General features: G+C 38.4%; 2 protein-coding genes across 2 annotated transcripts in view; one reads left to right on the top strand and one right to left on the bottom strand.

Moving 5' to 3' along the window:
- The window catches only part of SVIP (small VCP interacting protein), an 86,648-nt gene that overhangs the window by 13,645 nt on the left and 53,184 nt on the right, over positions 1–19,819 (bottom strand). The window lies entirely within an intron of this gene.
- The window catches only part of GAS2 (growth arrest specific 2), a 129,777-nt gene that overhangs the window by 75,454 nt on the left and 34,504 nt on the right, over positions 1–19,819 (top strand). The window contains exons 6-7 of the mRNA XM_067558172.1: positions 1,641–1,785; positions 6,469–6,576. Coding sequence (XP_067414273.1) covers positions 1,641–1,785; positions 6,469–6,576 — 253 coding nt within the window. The remainder of the gene's footprint in view (positions 1–1,640; positions 1,786–6,468; positions 6,577–19,819) is intronic.

Below are 19,819 nucleotides of genomic sequence, written 5' to 3'. Positions count from 1 at the left end.
CATCTTTTTTGCATGGCAAGCTACTGTGAGACAAGCAGAAGGATTCCTTTGTTGAGTCAACCTTCTAATTAGTCTGTTTGATTGTTATGCAGTCCATGAGGATATATATTTAAATTTAATTTCAGCTGATTAGTGGAAGGAATTTTGTTAAAGTTATCCATAATAACTGTATACTATCTATTGTAAAGATTGAAATTGGAGGTGGGTTAGATTCTCAAAAGCAGCAGAAGCAAAGAAGCAGCATTACTGAGAGTGGGAAAGGTTTATTTGATGAGTAAGGCCTCATGCAGGTGTAGGCTTAGAGCCCAGTGGGAATTTAATGATTTACAGCCTGTCAGCATCTGCAGACAGACAGGAAGTAAATGGATTGAACATAAGTGTTCGCTCCAATGTTGGCTGACGTTTCGTTAGCAGACTGCACCAGTTAGCAGCCAATACAAGCACAGATTTGGTTCTTAGTTTTCTGTGTATTAATTTACTATGCAGCAGTGTGATTAGCTTGTAATTTGTAATGAAAAATGCAAGGGCCAACATATACACTTATGTTCTTTGCCTGTATGACTTTAAATTTTATGATAATGTTAGTCTTTAATACTCGGTGTATTTTTGGTTCAGGAATTTAGTGGCCAGGGCTTCAGGTAGTGTAAATCAGGATGGTCTCGGATCTGGCCTTAGGTTTTTATATTACACAATACAATGTGTATTTTCACTATAGAAGGAGTTTGATGTGAAAACCTATATTTAGCATAATGGTCTTTAGCCAAAAAAAATTAGCATTTAAAAAAAGATGCTTTCTTTTCTTGTTCAGCTAAAAAAAAATATGGTGGCATTGAAGTCCAATGGCTAGAGCAGTAGTACTATTCTCAGCTCCGCTACTCATTCATTATGTGACACTGGCCAAGCAATTTACAACCAAACTTGTAAAAGGAGCCACTCATTTTGGGTGGCTCCATTTTTTGAGCGCCAAGCTTGAGACACTTTAAGCCAGATTTAAGTCAGAGATTCACTTCAGCTGGAGCTGTGAGTACTCCACAGTTCTTAAATAAAACAAAAACAAAACAATAAAACCCACACAGATGCGAAGTTGGGCTCCCAAAAATTGAGGTGCACAAAATCAGTGGCCAGTCTTGAAATCTGTCTCCATTTACCCATCTATAAACTAGGTATAACACCTATCATGCTCAGGTTTAATAAATTTATCTTTTCTCATATAGATTTAATGTGAAAGCTATTTAAGTTTTCATAATTCCTACAAAAAGTCTGTGAGGATGGTGAAATAAAATGCAAAGTAGTGTTCTCTGAATTGAAGCCTTATACTGTAACAAGTCTGTCTACGTGTCTATCACATACCAAATACCATCACATATGTCTATAGACATTTCTCAAAAAATAGCAAGCTAAAAACTAAGTCCATTTATTGTAAATTTGATTAAATCAGAGATGATATTTAATTTCACAATGCATATTCATTTATGGTAATAGTAACAGCTACAATAATACATCATGTTCTTATCCCTTCATTAGTGTGTTTAGCAATTCTTTGTTTCACAGCAGTGTATGTATGAAGTTTATGCATCATGATCTATTAAGATATGAAATGCTTTGTAGGTGCTGGTAATTTGTTTCCGTGTTTTCAAAAGGTTTGGTGTGGAACCTCCTGGATTAATAAAGCTGGAGAAAGAGATTGAACAAGAGGAAATACTTTCAGCCCCTCTTCCATCCCCTTCACCCTCCCCAACAAAGTCTCCGGGGAAAAAGAGCACAGGAAAACTGTTGGATGATGCTGTAAGTGTGCTTGGGCAAGCTTCTTAGCATGAGATAGCTACAAAAAAAACAGACTAATGTCTGTCTGACACATTCTGGCATGTATTTTATTAACACAGGACATAAGGGGCTGAGTTTGACATCTGACCATATTGAGAGGTCTGACTGCATGATTTGCAAGCACCTACAATTACTATCACTTGTGACCACAATTATTTCCACCTGCAGTTTGGGGAATTTTAGTGGATAGTGGAAATCTGCAATTTGGCCCAACTCTGCAGTGCTGAAGTTCTGACTGAGGGCCAGGTGTTATTATTTTATTTTATTTATTAAACTCAGTTGTTGTTCACTGAACTCCCATTTGGTGTTTTGCCTGAGGAAAGACTGAGTCAGGACTGTGAGATTAGTCTCATACTGACTTTTATGTATTTCTAACAAAACACTTCTGAGTTATCTGAGCCTCTTTTTATATGCTAGTTCTGCATGTCTCTTGTAGCATAAAACAAGTGCAAAATAGCATTTTCCTCACTATTACCAAAGAAAACACCTTGCTTTACAATTCATTAAGCTCTTTACACCATGTTGTAGTGATCATTTCTCAGTTACACTCCTCTAGAGGGGTTCACTTTGAAACAGCTGGAATCAGATGAAAGAGACATTTTGAGGCAATGAAGAGGTTAACTAGGAAATTACAAAAGTATTCTATAAAAAGAAACAGTTACTATAGTAACAGCTATATCACATGGTAGATGTGCCACCTGGGAGTTACAAAGCGCTTCTTGAAAAACCCATGTGCCACTTTTGTGTTACAATGAGCAGATGGAATATAATATTCATTCTTTTCATGAAAAATGTATTCTTAAAATGTAAATAAGTTACATTTAACTTTTATATTTTGTGTCATCTTTAACTTTGCAAACCCACTCATTGCTCCTGTAAGAGCATTGTGGAGAATGTGGGCACGTTTAGAATGGAAGAGGTGACAGTATGTCTCGGGAACAGACAAGAGAATATGAAGGCTGTCTCCAGCCATCTTCTTTCATTTAAAAAGTGGTAGAGATAGAAAGGGTTGAATTTATGCAGTTAAATTCCTGATCCTCACAGCCCCCAGACACACGCACTACACACTAATGGCAGTGCTCAGATAATCCAGACACAAAAAATAAAACAGGGATTAATTTTGCCCTCCACTTCCATATTTGATTTTTGGATTCCATTCAATAACACTTCTATGCCCCTCAGGCCAGTAAGGCTGTGAAGGCAGCAATGGCAAGTTCAGTAGTTATGGCTCAATTATCCTCTGGTTTGTACCAGTTTTATGCTGTCATAAATCTATTGACTTTGAGTCTCCCCAACATTGAGATTGCTTTATGCTACTTATCCGAAACAAAGCAATCCTAACGGTGGCAGACCAGGCTGCTGGAGGAGTCCCTCTGCTCAGGTGAATTCTCAGCAACATAGACTTATTATAACATCTCCTACACCACCTTTCTGATGGCTTCCAGTTCAAGGAGTGTCACCAGAAGGCATGGTTGGCATGTGTCTATGTGCTGGCAATTCATACCTGTTAGACCTTGCGGGCCATCTGCAAGCTGATTTGGGCATCATTTAGAAGATCTGGTACTCAATCCCAGGATCAGAAGACATATATGTCCATCGATGCCTGTTGCACCTTTGGCAACCCACATTAGATATGAACCATTGACATCCATAGTTCCTCCTGATTTATGCTGATGAGAGAGGTCCTGACTATGTTAATAGTTTGGTGCTCCACATCCTGGGCCTAATACTCTTGATCTGTGCCAGAGTGAATGAGAGGAGAATTTCCTTTGGAGTCACTGGAATTATTCTGGTGATAAAACAATTAAGTGACAGGAAAATCAAGCCCAATGACTATTTTTAATGTGTTTAGTGCCAAGTATAATTTCAAACTATGAAGTAAGTTTCACAAAGACATTAATGCACATTTTCAAGAGAAAGAGTAATTATTCTCAGCAATTATTTCACAAGTGAAAAAGTCTGGTCAGATGGTAGCACTGGATCATTTTAGCAATACAGTGGAAAGCCTTCAAATTAGGTGAAAGAGGATAAGTCAATTTTAAAAGTTCCTCTTTCTGTCCATCAGCTGAGAAGATGAATTACAGAAAAAGTAATGCTAGTTAACTTGCCTTTTACCTCTGTCCATATCCCCAATCACCTTCCAATGAAAAGAAAGTTCCTTTGACATGGTATAATTTTCCCTGAAGTATGGCTAAAATCCCATACTCCATATAACAGATTTTTGTCAGACAATCAAAATACCCAGCAGAGCCCCAGTACACAACCTTGGTCTTTTTCCTGTCTAAGACAGTGTTACTCAACCTTTTATCAGTAAGTTATTCTAACAGCTCTTTTTCTTTGTTATCATTCTCTTTTTATGAAGCCTTAATTTACAAACTGGATCTTAAAAGGTTTCTTGAGTGTTACGTGAAGTAGACAAAACCTTTGGAAAATACATCCTGCATTTTGTTTTATTTGACATCAATACATTAGGTCAGCTTTCATCCAAGAGAACAACAGTATGTGGAAATGATTGCCTTCATGCGCTTGTCAATGTTGTTTCTTAGTGGGAGTGCTACTTGAATGTCAAATTAGAGTTCACTCAACCAGATCTGCTCTTTGGGATTGATGGTTGTACTACTTTAAGATCATCTAAAAGTTCAGAATATACTTCTACTAAACATTAATGTCACTTGTATCACATTCAAGGTTGAATTCTCAGCTGGGGCTGAAGTTTGGCTGATGTAGCTGAGGAGTGGGGCAAAAGTAGCATACAGATGCCTTTGTTCATCCCTCATCTCTGAGGTTGTGGGATCTAGTTTGGACCCCGGTAACTGAGGCCAGGTCTACACTTACCTGGAAATTCAGCAGCAGTTGATGGGAGTTACGCAAGTTACACAGAATAGCTTGCGTAACTCCCGTCAAATTCATAACTCCTCTTCTACGCGGTTTCTTTACTGCGCTGATGGGAAATGTGTTCCCATTGATGCAATGCTATGCCACTTGTGGCGGTGGTTTTAATGCGTTGACTTCCGCATCGATTGAGCGGGTCTTCACTGACCTCTCAATTGATCCGGATTGATCGATCTGATGGTGGTGAATTTGCTGCCGTCAGTGAAGACATACCCTTAGAAAAACTCAAGGCAGCTCTAAATCACACCTGGCTATAACAGACTCCAATGGGCTAATGCAACAGCAGCTGATCATCAGAATGCAGCTGCACATCCTCTACCTCAGCCATGTTCCTGCTCTGGTGAACATCTCAGCACTGAATTGGCCGAAGATAGGGGGGACACAAATGGCACCTTTCTCCCTACAACTCTTCTGAAAGGCACTGAGTTTATGTTGGGCCTTGGCTCATGATCTGGGCATAGTGTTTTACCCAGGTGTAAATGGCTATGCAAGGTGCAGATAGTGGGAAATCAGGTCCTGTATCTCTAAGCTAAGGTAGTGTTAAATTTATTAGTAGGGAAGCCCTACAGGAGAAATGATTGGGCAGACTCCTTTTTATGTATCAGATATACATAGGATTCTGATACCTGGACTTCCTTTATTTTTTATCTGATTTTTATAGGTGGATTTTAAGTATAAATCTACCAAAAAATCAATAGAGTTCAATTCCATTCACATACCGTCAACCTCAGATTGACAAAAAAATTGGGCTAAGTTCATCAATCAATTATATAGTGCAATTCCATGACAAACTGTGTGTCTGAGAGCACCACTGGTCCCTTCTTTATCTTTTCACATCTGGGAACTCCTTTTTGATTTAGGAATCCCCACAATCTTGGATTTCACAGATGCTTTAAAACACTGCTACTGTATTTGTTTTTCATTTTAGTATTTTTAATTAGTAAGAATACAGATTTATTTAATTTTATGTAATTGAAAGTACATGTAGATTTCAAGTACAAATTATGGCCCAGTCCTTGGGCTTGTCTGAACTCTGCCGAGGACTCAAAGGGAGGGACACGTGATCTGTTTGTCAGTACTGGATGATGACAGAGGATGCTGATGCAAAGGATCTTTCTGCATATATTTTAAGATCAATAGGGTCTTTCTTGTGGGTCCCCAGACTATCCCAGAAATTCTGCAGAGCCAAAAAACAAAAACACAAAAAACAAAAACAAAACCCAGTGACCCTGAAAAAGCCGTGGATCACAGATTTTTTGTTTCCCATCCACACAGTTTAACATAAGAAGAGAGCATGTGTTGCTAATATCTGAATGCTATATGAGGTTTATTACTACGGGATTCAAGGCTTTACCTATACCAGAGGTGCCAAATCCTGAAGTCTTCATTCAGCTTTTACCCATTCTTAATTGAGGCAAAAATTTAATTGAATGTATGGGATTGTTGCTTACAGACCAAATAAAAACTGAGTAAAGATTTCATGATTTTGCACATTAATAGTAATGCTATTGAAATCAGTATCTTAAAAATTCACTCAAAGCCAAACTATTAAAACATTAGAGTTAAGGGGAAAAAGAAGTAAGACAATTTCAGCAATAGTGCCTTAATTAAAAGCCTGAAGAGGTGTTCAGAAGAAGTCATTTGTCAAGATAGCAGAGAATAAATCAAGGGCATGACATTATGTTAACTGTCCTTTTGAACACTTTGCTGCAGAAGCACTCTATTAAACAGATACAATAACTTGTTTTTCAGGTCAAACATATTTCTGAAGATCCTCCTTGTAAATGCCCCAATAAATTCTGTGTGGAGCGTCTTTCACAAGGACGATACAGAGTTGGAGAGAAGATCCTCTTTATTAGGGTAAGAAATTTTCATTTTTCATTTCATTTTATGGAACATTTGAGGATCACTGATTGCCATCCGAGAGCAACATTTTTAAATATTTGGGCTGCTGCTTGTCCAGGTAAAAATGGCACAATTGGTTAATGGGAGGAAATATTTCCTTTCTGACAAGTAGAGACTCTTATTCAGAGCATAATTAGAGATATATAGTTCACAGGAGGGGCTAGTTGGTTTAGGGAATTAACAGTGTGGTAGATCATTCTACTTCTAGGTCATTAATTCTATGCTGGCCATGATCATTGATGACTAAAAATCTTCAGAAATAGAGATGATGATTTCTTAATTCCTGTTGGAATAGTATTCTTGTCAGAAACGCCACCCTCCCACTTTGTGTTAACTGGTACCCTTCTTGACAGTCTCAGGAGAGAGCTCAAAAACTGACAGAGTCTAAATTACTTTCCCATTCCCATTCCTCCATTCCCTGGTTGACATACATCAGAAGGGTAGTGTGGGCAAACCTGCAGTACCAGTACCTGTTTGGTCAATTAAAAGAAGATTTCAGACTCCAGTGCCAGCAAGCAGGCGCCTTCACAGGTACTACATTAACTCATGTTTGGTAGAATTGTATTGGTAATACACATATACATATAATTTCTATCTGGTTGAGCTGTCCCCAAAATGCACTATTGTGCATTCATTCTGAACATCTTAATCTTTTGGATATTTGCTTACCTGGGAAATTTGAAAATACCCAAATTATTGATTTTTATAAATACAATGCTAGATCCTGTCTGCCATTAGGCCTACCCCCAAAATATATTTGTGCTAGCCCCAAGTAGTGGCCAGACAGAATTGCAACTCCTGTACTCATGGAAGTAAATGGATTGTGCTATCCCTAGTCCACCAGGGGTACATGGCTCTGCTCTGGCACAACTGAAGGTTTAGGGCCTGTTCCAAAATCAGTAGAAGTCAGTTGGAGCCTTTCTAGAGTCTTTCTGGAGTCAATGTGAATCTTAGCTTTTGAATTTGCAATCCAATATTTACTCACATTCTCAGTCCTACATTCCTTGAGGTCCCAATTCAGCAAAACACTAAAGCATGTGCTTAACTCTTAGAAGATGCTTAAATCCCATTGGTCTAGTGCATGCTTAAGGGCTTTGCTAAAACAGAATGGATTTAAGCATGTGATTAAGGTTAAGCACACATTTAAGTGCATTTCTGAAAAGGGGCCTGAAAACTCCTATTGAATTCAGAAGGAGTTCTGAGTGTACAAGAAATGAAGGATTGGGCTACAGATAGAATTTTCAAAGGAATTTTAATGTGCTAAAATAAGGGATTGGTAGACTTCCTGTTTCTGTTTGCCTATGAAACTTCCTTTTAACTCTACAGTATTTTTTGAGGGTACTAAAATAATTATTTTTTAACCAGTTTGTGCAAAAAGTTAATGTTAATCAATGATAGCTATGCATTTCTGTACATCATGTATGGGGTTTTATAATTCACATTTTTAGTTTAATTTTTGTCCTCTATTACATTTCACAGTATTAAGTTTCACAAGTCACTGTTGTTCCCATTAAAAACAGATTTTTAACAATGGAAAATGAACAACTCTAGCTTTTCAGCTGTACTCTTAAAGTAGTCTTGTATAAAACTGGTGCTTTTTAGCCAGCGTACACTTTTGCTTTCTATCTTTATTGTTAGTCTTAAATCACAAATCTTATACCATTCTTAACCTTCTCTTTTTGATAAACTGTAAGTTTTCCTTCCAAAAATTTGCATCACAAATTCCCCACTGCTGGCTTCTCTGTTATACAGTTCATTCCAAGTCAGTTTTCCATTCCAAGTGTGCAAACAAAACACTCCTTTCATATCACGCTTTTGCATTCCAGGTAGAATTGTGCCAAAAAATTCTAACTGTGATATGGATTAGACATCAGACTACAGTGTTAGGGCCAGGTCCTGCTCTATTAATGTCAATGGAAATTTTGCCATTGACTTCAATGAGAACAGGTTTGATCCGTAGACAGTGTACTTCAAAAATAAAGTACATTATATTTTGGTTGCACTAGAATCTGTCTCATTATGGAGCATTCCACTGGGTCACAGTAATTCTTCACCAGCTTCTCTTAACCCTTCAAGCTATGAATTTCTTTCATATACATAAATACATGTATTAGGCTTTTCTCTTTGAACCCTTTAGAAACTTTCTTACATATAGTAGAAATGCAGGTAGAGAACCGCTTAATTGACATTTAATTTCACTGGCCATTTGGCACCATCTCCTGATGTTGCTGGGGATAACTTTTCCTTCTGTCCCACCTGCTACATATATGGCATAGGTTGTTTCCCTAGGCACTGCCATCCACTTTTGCCTTGCATACTAAGTAACTGGATAAAGGATTAGGATGAAATTTCTAGATTAGTCTGTTTCAGACTAATCTGGATTTATAACTTCTCAATTAGAGCCCAGTGGAAGAAATGCCAATGACGTCAGTGGGACAAGGGTTAGAGTCTTACATCGTGAAAATATTTATTGTTATAATAGAGTTGGTCAGAAAAATTCATACAAAATATTTTTCATCAGAATTTACTGAGTCATAGAATTTGAAATGTTCTACAGAGGTGGTTTGATTTCAAAACAATTCCTCTGGAAACCAGGCAGGGTTCTGATAGAAACTAGCCTCGTTTCCTGCCAGCTCACCTGCCTGGCTCCTTGGCAATTCTCACTTCTGGAGTCTGTGGCTCTGGGGCAGCCCAACTCAGAAAAGGGATCCCAGGGCTTTCCCTTTTGTGGACAAAATCAAACTTTGAAATATTGCAGACCAGAACTACCTTTCTACACACAGGTCTAGTGGTGAGCCACTCTTCTGGGCTTGTTTCTGCTATGGAAATGCCTGAAATTATAAAATTGAGCTCTTAACTAGCTGTTTGTTCTCCTCTGCCATCCTGGATCTAACTTTTTACTTTTTTGCATTGGATGTTAGGGTAACATTTTCAAAAGCACCTAAGTGACTTAAGAAATTCAATGGGAGCTAGGCACCAAGTTGCTTAGTTATTTTCGTAAATTCCACTAGGTGCCTAACTGCATTGTTAGACACCAAAATACCTTTTGTAAATCTGGCCCTCACTGTCCAAATTACTTTAAAAAATGGGACTTTGGCTTCTAAATCATACAAGTACTTTTGAAAATTTTACCCACAGCCTAAAGTTCACCCGCTCCTGTAAGCTGGCTGAGTGTACCTCTACTTGTCAATCACTTTTGCCTACCCAGTTTTAGATGTCACCCACCTCCAGGGGAACCTAGATGCCACTGTATATGAAACTCATGAAGAAGATAGGCTATGTCTATACTTAGGGTAATGTGTAGAGTACAGGCTCTACACGTGCATCTATGCACTGTAGTTAAAGGCAGGCTGCATCCACACTTGTCATTGCAGTGCGTAGCTATACGCCGCAGTGAATGGCTGGAGCAGCGGGGAAAGGCTCTGGCAGGGGAGGAGGCAGGACATCACACTACTAAAAATAGCAGTGTGGACATGAGAAGCATTACTTGGACATGTAGAGGTCTGTATAGGATATATACTCTACTCCCCTAAGCCATGCCTCATGGTTCACCCAGCTATTTATACACATGCTAACATAGCATGTAGTGTCTATACTTTACACTCCTCCATAAATCTTGACAAAACCCTAGACATATAATGTCTGAGAACTTACCTAACACTTTGTTTTTATGGTACTACTAACTGTAAATACAGTGAATGACTTTATGATTATGGGACAATAAAAAGAAAATGTTAATGAATATTTAATGAAGTTATCTACTACCATAAATTCCTTTTCTGTTCTGGATCTACCATTTTTTTAAAGGACAAATTAAGAACACTTCTCTTGTTTAATTTCTGTAAGGATTTCTGCTGCTATTTTTAAAGCAAGTTACAACAACATTAATAAAAAATCTAGCAGAATGAAATCCTATATGCAATTTATCCAAAATTAATATTTGTCAGCCTGGGATATTTATTACAGAAAATATTTTTTCTCTTTGAAATTAAAAAAACCAAAAATACAAAGGACCCAATCCTTCATGTGTTTCTCACATGAATAACCTTCTCTCAAGTGAATTGTTCCACTGAAACAAACAGGACTACTTTCTTGAGTGAATACTACTCTTAGAAGTAAGGATTATAGGATCAGGCATCAAATCTTCTGTCTTTTTGCTATTCAGCAGGGTGTATATTTACACGTTATATGAAAATAGAAGAAAATGTGTAACAAACAATGCTAAAGCAATGGAACAATGGAAATCTTTATTTAAAAATATTGAAAGGTCTTTCAAATGGACTGACAAGAACCCATGTGACAATATAGGATGGCTAAGGTTTGTTTCCCCTATCTAGTTTACTTGACATTGGGGAATTAACAGATTGGATTTCGGACCCTACTTAAACTGAGCGGGCCTTCCATGAAGTAAACATGAAAGCTTAAACATTGAACATAATTGTATTTTAAGTAAGAAGTGTGACTTCTCTTTATTTTTTTTCTTCCTTAATAATTTATATGGTGTTTGCCTGCTAGGTAAAAGTAGATAACTGTAAAGACTACTTAAATTCTGATAAGAAAAGCTATATTTTATAATAATGAATGCTAATTACTTAAAGAAAAAGAAATGATGGTATCCAATTTAATAATGTATGAACCTGATCCTTTGGTTTAGAGTTAACACTCCACATGCATATACCATGTATGGGAAACCACTTGCACATTAGCTCTTGGACTAGATGACCTCTTGAGGCTCCTTCCAGCCCTACATTTATATGATTTCTTGCTCATAGTGACACAATGGTGGGAATGGGACACAAAGTGGTTTTGTGGCATTCAACTGTTCTTTAATGAGCCTCAATAATTCAGCTATAGTATTTCAATTGACAAAATATTTTAAAAAATAAATGGAATAATGAGATTGTAACAGAAACATGATGAAAAATTTAAATTTCACAAAATGAAACCTTTTATAACTTGACTTTTTAGATTTTGTTAGCATTAAATCATTCAGGCCTGAGGTACTAATACCTTCAATTTCCACTGAAGTCACTGACAGTTTTCTAAACGGATCTTTAATCTAGTGGAGAAAGGCATAACAAGAACCAATGGCTGGAAGATAAAGTCAGATAAATTCAAATTAGTAGTAAGGCATAGATTTTTATCGGTGAAGGTGATATAGCTATTTTACCAAACTACCAAGGGAAATGATGAAATCTCCATCTCTTGAAGTCTTCAAATCAAGATGCCATTCTAGAAGATATACTTTAGTCAAACACAAGATGTTGAGCTCAAAACAGGGGTAGTAACTTGGTGAAATTATTTGGCCTGTGGTATACGGAAGTCAGACAAGATGATCTAATGGTCCTATGAATCTATGAAAGGTGTTCAGTACTTTGCAGGATCGTCTCCTGTAAACCAAACAATGAATCATTCATAATCTCTCATATGTTCACATTTTTATTGTCTGTGAGCTTTTTTAATGCTGACATTCTTCAGTATTCTGTTTTAGTAGTAATAATAAAGGATTCATCTACAACGAACTCACTGTATGAACCCATGCAAGGAAAGTCAGGGTAGTTTGGTTGCTATGGAAACAGAGCCAGGACATTTTCTTTTGGGATTCCCTATGGAAAGGGGCACCACTATATATGTGTGTGTGCATATGATTAGTCTGTAAACAGTAATCTGGTATACACTACTGCCCCTTCATGGAGAGAAAAATGTCTTGTTTTACAAAAATATAGAGGTGCTTTGTTATAACATACAGATTTACATCCAGCCATGGAAACCATCATAGAATTAATCACAGGAAATAAGATAATATGGACATTTTGTGGGGGACATTTTTGAAGCAGGAATGACCCTGAAACTGCCATGAGCCCAAATGGTTTGTGCTACCATTCAGACCCAGAGATGCATACACAGCTATATTCACAATTTTCCCATGATGTGCTTATTATGCCTAAAGTTGCCTCCCACCTATCTTTAGTTGTTCTAACTTTCCTCCTTACCCTCAGCACCATAGCAGCTGTTCTGCCTCTCTTGAGCCCTACAGTCCCAGTATTCTGAATTCTATACCCTCTTATTTGCCACTTCTTCTGTTGCTATGCCTGTGACCCATAACCCCATCCTCGGGACTTCCTCTATGGCTGATCTACTTCCAGCTTCCCAGCAAAGGTATCACGTAAAAAAAATTGGGGATCAGGGGAAGCGGAGATGTTTGTCTTTGTTTTAATAGCATTGTTTGTGCCTCTGAACTAATGCAGTTGGTCCATTTTTCTTCAAGAACAGGGAACCACCTCAACTTAAAGAGATGAGAGGAGACCTGGGAAGAAGAGACCATTTTCCCATATAAACAGTTTGGAACTAAATTTTAAAGGTTCATATTGTCCCTTAGGAAAGTAGCATCAGGCAGATAAACCCTCATAAGAGGGTTTAGAACTGTCCAATAACACCATTAAACACACAGACTTTGATTCTTCACTCCAGTTAAATGGTGGGGTGGTGGGGAAAGGCTATGAAATAGGTCTGCAGGAACCAGCACTGCACAAGTACAGACCTAATTTTCATCCCTGACAAAGTCCTAGAGAGACCTTACATCAGTGGAGGATTGGGTACAGCAAAACTTTGCTTGCCATGTGCCCTCCCCTCCCTGTCCCACCTGTGTCTCCAAGGCCCCATTGACACATCCCCCCATTCTCCTTATGCTAGGTCGTGAGGAGCTTTCTGACAGTGGAGAATTCCCCTGTGTGTGGAGTTCTCCATCAGCTATCTTCAGCCTCCTAAAGCCACTTTGTAGTACTTAAGCAGTGGCCTGGCAGGACCAGAAAATCCAGCCCATAAGGCTCAAAAAGTGAACATTGTCAACCCACAAACTGATAAGGAGAGGGAGTATGTCTGTAACGGGGTTGCCTGCAGTCCAGTGGCTGAGCATGGGATAGGGGACCAGGAGGTCTTAGTTCTCTTCCTGATTTTGCTACTGACTTGCTGATTGACTTTGGGCAAATCTCTTAATATTTCACTGTCTTACTTGCCTCATCCATCAAACTGATATGAAAACATGGACCCACCTTTTTAGAGCAGTTTGAGATCTATGGATTAAAAATACATTTCAGGTTAAAATATAACTTGTAATATTCATTTTTCTCCCTACCATATTTCATTTCCTGTGCTTGTCTCTCACCCCCTTTTGTCTTTCTCTTTACAGTCATTTGTTTAGTAAATGTTGAGGATTTAGCTGGATAAGGGATACTGTTGGAGTGTTGCATTCAAGTCGGTTGTCTCATACCACTTTGTATCATGTCATTTTCACAGCAAGCAAAGTCTTTTCCACAAAGCTACTCTTGGTAGTCAAAGACATTTCTAAATGTCTCCATTCCAAACTGAAAATTCTTTAGAATAAAGTGCACACACATACACTTACACAAATTGTTTTCTTCTTCATTCCCTACTGGTTCCATCTGCTAAATATTCTTGAATAGCAACCACACATAGATGTTCAAAAATCTTTAATATAACACATTCTCCCCCTTCCAGGATTTAAATATTCTTCTGGGAACTTCAGACTCTAGTTCTTTTCATAATGGTAAAGATACCTTTAGTTTGCCCTGTTACCATCTAATGTCTAACTGTGTGCCTTCACATTCATAGGTATGAAAGCCACCTGAGCTGTGCCTGTGTATGTGGTGCATAGTTGGGCCCATGCAGCTCTTTAGTGCCTTAAAATAAATATTCTGCAAAATGAAGACGTTTTCATGTCATAAGAAGGGCCACACTGGCTCTCACCAATGGTCCATCTAGCCCAGTATTTTGTCTCCGACAGTAGCCAGTGCCAGATGCTTCAAAGGGAATGAATGGAACAGGGAAATTGTTGAATGATCCATCCCTTCATCCAGTCCTTTCTTCTGTCAATCTTAGGTTTAGAGGCAGCCAGAGCATAGGGCTGCATCCCTGACCATCTTGACTAATAGCCATTAACAGACCTATTCTCCATGAATTTATCTAATTCTTTTTTGAACCCAATTATACTTTTCACCTTCACAACCTCCCATAGCAATGAATTCCACAGGTTGACTGTGCATTATGTGAAGAAGTACTTCCTTGCAATTCTTTTAAACCTGCTGCCTATTACTTTCATTGGATGACCCCCAGTCTTTGTGTTCTCTGAAGCAGCAGTAGCAGCTAATTTAGACCACATCATTTTGTATGTATAGTTGGGATTATTTTTTCCAATGTGCATTACTTTGCATTTATCAACATTGAATTTCATCTGCCATTTTGTTACCTGGTCACCCAATTTTGTGAATCTTCTCGTAAATCATTGCAGTCTGCTTTAGACTTAACTAGCTCGAGTAATTTCGTATCATTTACTAACTTTGCCACTGCACTGTTTACGTGTTTTTTTCAGATCATTTATGAATATGTTGAACAGCACTGGGCCCAGTACAGATAATTAGGGGACCCCACAATTAATCCCTCTCCATTGTGATAATTGACCATTTATTCCTACCTGTTTCCTATTTTTTAACCAGTCACTGATCCATGAGAAGATCTTCACTCTTATCTCATGACTGCATGCTTTGCTTAAAGCCTGTGGTGAGGGACCTTTTCAAAGGCCTTCTGAAAGTCCAAGTACATTGTAGCCACTGAATCACTCTTGTCCACATGTTCATTGATAACCTCAAGGAATTCTAATAGATTGGTGAGGCATGATTTCCCTTTTAAAAGCCATCTTGGTTCTTCCCTGACATATTGTGTTCAAGTGTGTGTCTGATAATTCTGTTCTTTACTATAGTTTCAGCCAATTTGCCTGGCACTTAAGTTAAGCTTACCAGCCTTTTCCAGGATCACCTTGAAAACCTTTTTTAAAAATCAGCATTACAGAGTCCCCCCTTCAAGAACTGCAATGCAGTTCTCCAGAACCATTTATGTAAGTATAATTGGAAGTATCCATGGAAAATAGTAAGGAATTTTCTTATGGTTCAGTGATACCCTTTTGCTATGATAATATGCCATGAGTAACCAGAAGTTCATTAAGTCTTACTCTAAAGGACATTTTACTTCAGCAAGAGACAGTATATGCTTTCCACAGTTTGGAATTACTGATCCTGAGTTTTAGAAGTGAGAACACAGCTACCCATTGGTGTCATGTTTTAAGGATGGAAAATGTTAAGCTTCAAATTTTCCTTCCTAATCACTTGGTGAGGTGAAGCATATTGTGGACAGAATTCACATCAGTCAAAGCAGAAAGCTCTTGTTTTATAGGCTTCATGGTGAAATGTCTTATGAACTAAGTGAAGTTTACCTTTAGGCAACTGCTATTATACTGTGTAACTTTTACCATTTGCATGATTGTTTAAGCTAGGGTTTTTGATGCATACAGATGTTTTGCACTATTAAGGGGTTACTTTCATGCTGTAAACATAAAATGACATTATTCTAGAGCTGAGAGAAATAATTGATACCAGGAGAGGACTCATTTATTTCTACAGAAAAAATGAGTATGTGCGGTAGGAGTGATTTTCATTATACATGCAGGACTCATGCATAAAGATACTGTTTAATGGCAGTCCCTATAGATTTATGGTCATATTCTGGTTTTGAATGGTTCTTAAAAGGACACAGTTTACATTAGGATTTCTAGTTGGACTTTTAAATGCTTTACATATTGACATGAGAATAGTATTACTGTGTAATTAGAGCTGAATTGGCCAGCGGTTTAGCAATACAGTTTGTAGGATTTAGATTGTTTGTGATGCATTGCTTGGTCTTTCTGCTGCTGAAATAAAGGGGACACATTTAAATGTATTTTAGGGTTTGGGGTTTTTTTTTAAACTTTGCCATTCCTTAGAATACTTTTACAAACTCAAGATACATTTTCTTCCCCTACTGAGTCCTTTTCCATTTTGAGGATGTTCATTTTCTTTGTTTTGTTTTTGCCCTTGCTTGCAAATCCTGCTTGTCTTATTCATGCAAATAATTCTATTGACTTCAGTGGGACAAGACACTGCATTAGAGCCAGAAGTGTTAGAGCACTCCAGTGAAGTACAGCCTTGCCATTTCTTTGGGACAGAAATCACGAGATCTCTCCACTATCAGTTCAGCTCTCTGATATCAATCTGGAATAATTGCACTTCACATTGTCTTTTAGATTATCCAAAAATCACTTTTAAAGTGTTTTACTTTTACCATGGCAGTTATGGTATTTTATGGGCTTACAGTTTTATATAACATGTTAAAATATGTCAACACCTTCTATAATAATAATTGCAAAGGATGTGAAAGTCTGTTGATTTTTTTAAAATTATGTATACACCTGTAGCAGGGCCACACAGACCACCCCCTGCTGGTCAGGTCCTCTGCACCCACATAGAGTCATCAGATTCATGCTCCCACCAGTGCTCTTTATTTACAGGCTTCCCCACCACCAACTATGTACAGATACAGTCCCAAGCTAAGGCCAAGCAGCCTCAGCCCCTAATCAGCTCTGCTTCAACTACAGCTTTACCCTGGCCACTCACCTTTTCCCTTACAGCTACCACCAGCCTCCCCTGAGCCTTTATAAGGCTGGGATGAGTGAGCCTACCACCTGCTCCTCACTAGCCTCAACCCTGCAGACTCTCTCAGCTGGCTCCACTCCCCTCTTAATTAGGGCTCTTGTGGCCGTGGGGTGGCTTAACCCCCAGGGCTCAGCCAGCACCCTGTCACAAGACCATAAAGGTTTCTGGTGCTGAATGGGCAAAAAATGGAGACATTTATAAATAATACATTCTGTCCTTGAATTATTGAGTAATCTACCTGGGAACCAAGACATATCCTGTAAAATACCATAGTGACTGTAAATTCAATCTGCATCTCCCTTGTATGAAATTGTATAGAGTATGTTGAACAATGCTTTTGTAAGTACAATTTTCTTGAGCTTATATTAAGTTGATGAAGCTCAATAGTATACTGATGTAAAATTATTATTAATAATACTGATACTTAATGTTTATAGTGTGCTTTACAGTTATAACACAGTTTGGAAGCTTGAAGTAATTAATTCTCATAACATCCTTGCCAGGTACAGTAGGCAGGTCGGTAACTGTTATAGTTATCACTTAACAGATGGGAAACTGAGGAAAGGAGGTTGTGGCCCAATTTTAAAAAGTTTGTGCTTGTGCCTAATCCCCCACGGCAGACACATGGCATGAGAACATGCACAGTTCAAATGTTGTGTGTGCGACTCATGGGCTTAACAAAACATATGAACAATTAAATATGGAAGTCTAAATGACTACACAGAATGTCACTGGCAGAGTCAGGACTGGAATTCAGCAATTTGTGTGTCTTAATCCCTGTGTTAAACAACCAAATAATTCTTAGCCCCATTAAATGAGTTAAGAATAATTAAATTGATGTTCCATTCTTCCTAACTGAAACAAGTGGCCAAATTTGTCCCTTGGTTACTCCTCTGGCTTCACTGAAGTTACACCAATGATAGGTTTGGTTCAATTAGTTTTAGTGGATTAAGGTCTGCATAGAGGAACAATGGTTTGTGTTTAAGACAGTGGACTGGGATTTAGGAAATCTGAGTTTAGTTCTTGGATCTGCCATAGATTTCCTATATGACCTTGGGCAAGTCACTTAAACACTTTGGATGGGATTCACAAGGGGCACTTCAGGTGCCTAAACCCAAAACTTAGATTCTCAAAAATCCTGCTCAGCGGCTGCCTAACCTTGTAGGTGCCCAAAGTCCCTTACATATCTACATTTGTGCCATGCCTGTACACAGCTACCTCATTCCTGATACCTCTGAGCAGGTTGGTGCCTAACTCACACCTAAGCCCCAGTGGGATTCACAAACTGGGCATTCTCCCACCTATCTTGCCTGTAGAGCTGGATCTGTAGATATGCTCTAAGGCAGCCTCTGAGCATGTCTACTGCATTGGGCCTTACACAAACTACAGGCAGTGCAACCGCCCATTCTCTTGTGCCCCCCCAAAAATTACTCAATAGCCCAGTGATTTTAGAACACTCATCCTGGATGTGGGAGACACAGGTTCAAGTCATCTCTCTGCCAGATGTGAGGGAGGGATTTGGGTTCCCCACCTCCCAGGTGAGTGCCCTAACCTCTGAGCTATGAGTATTCTGGGGAGGGTATGTCTCAGTCTCTTGTTGAAGTTGACCCCGTGGTGGGTGGTTGTTTTGTTTTGTTAACAAAACCAAAACCAAACCCAAACCTTAACTAGTCATTGGAGCAGGGACTTGAGTCTCTCACATCCTAGGTGAATGCCAGAACAGTTGAGCTACACAGTCAGTCTTTTTCTCAACTGCAATGAATATGTAGGTGTTTTATACACAGTGGAATTATTTCAACAGGAGAAATTAAAACAAACTCAGTGTGATGCTGGCATATCAGGTGCCAACTCATGCCGAGGCCCCAAGGCACTGATGAATGCATAGCTGGAAACCAGTCTGGCTTTGCTGTGTGTTAGTATTATTAAAATAGATATTTGAGTTATAAGAGTGTGTTTAGTATTTAGACTTTATGGAATGTTTGTAGAATATTGCATGTATTAATCCTACTTATAATATGTGTATCCCATATTATATGGTAATATTTAAATGTTTGCTGTACAACTATAAAAACATTTTCTAAAACTGTAAATCCCCCACAGTCAGGGGAGAAGCATTACCAAGTGTGAAATGCTAGTTTACCACAAGAGGGGTTATTGTCTCCCCAACAAAAGAAGGTCTATAGACATCAGATAAGCCATTGTGGACAAAAGATTTAGGTTGATTGATTCCTCCCACATCCTTGAAGAGGGATACCTGCATCCCATCACAGCTTGAATACTGGGGGAAGGGAATTAAAATGCCTCTTAAGGAGAAATTATCATCTTTATACTGTCTGGATTCTGAGGGACAATGACTCTTAAACATAAGCAAGGATCCCTATCTTGCTTGAACTCTCAAGGGCAATGATTTCTAAGCATAAGCAAGGGGTACCCAGCTGTTTAGCTTGGGTTAGCCCTAAAGGACATATAAAGTTTGCTTATTGTAGAAGTTTCTATTGCCTTTTGGAATTTAAGACTGTAGCTCATTTATGCGTGTATATTATCTGCTTTTAACCTGGTAAATAACTCTGATTTCTTTTTCCTAGTTAATAACTAACTCACTTTAGTTAATTACAGGATTGGCTACAAGTGTTGTCTTTGGTGGAAAATCTAGGATA

The sequence above is a fragment of the Emydura macquarii genome, unplaced genomic scaffold (genome assembly GCF_026122565.2).
Source record: "Emydura macquarii macquarii isolate MOO-44397 ecotype Brisbane River unplaced genomic scaffold, CSIRO-AGI_Emac_v2 contig_1876, whole genome shotgun sequence".
NCBI classification, from domain to species: Eukaryota; Metazoa; Chordata; order Testudines; family Chelidae; genus Emydura; species Emydura macquarii.
The sequence above is the reverse complement of the archived record's forward strand: the minus strand, read 5'-3'. Positions and strand labels throughout refer to the sequence as shown.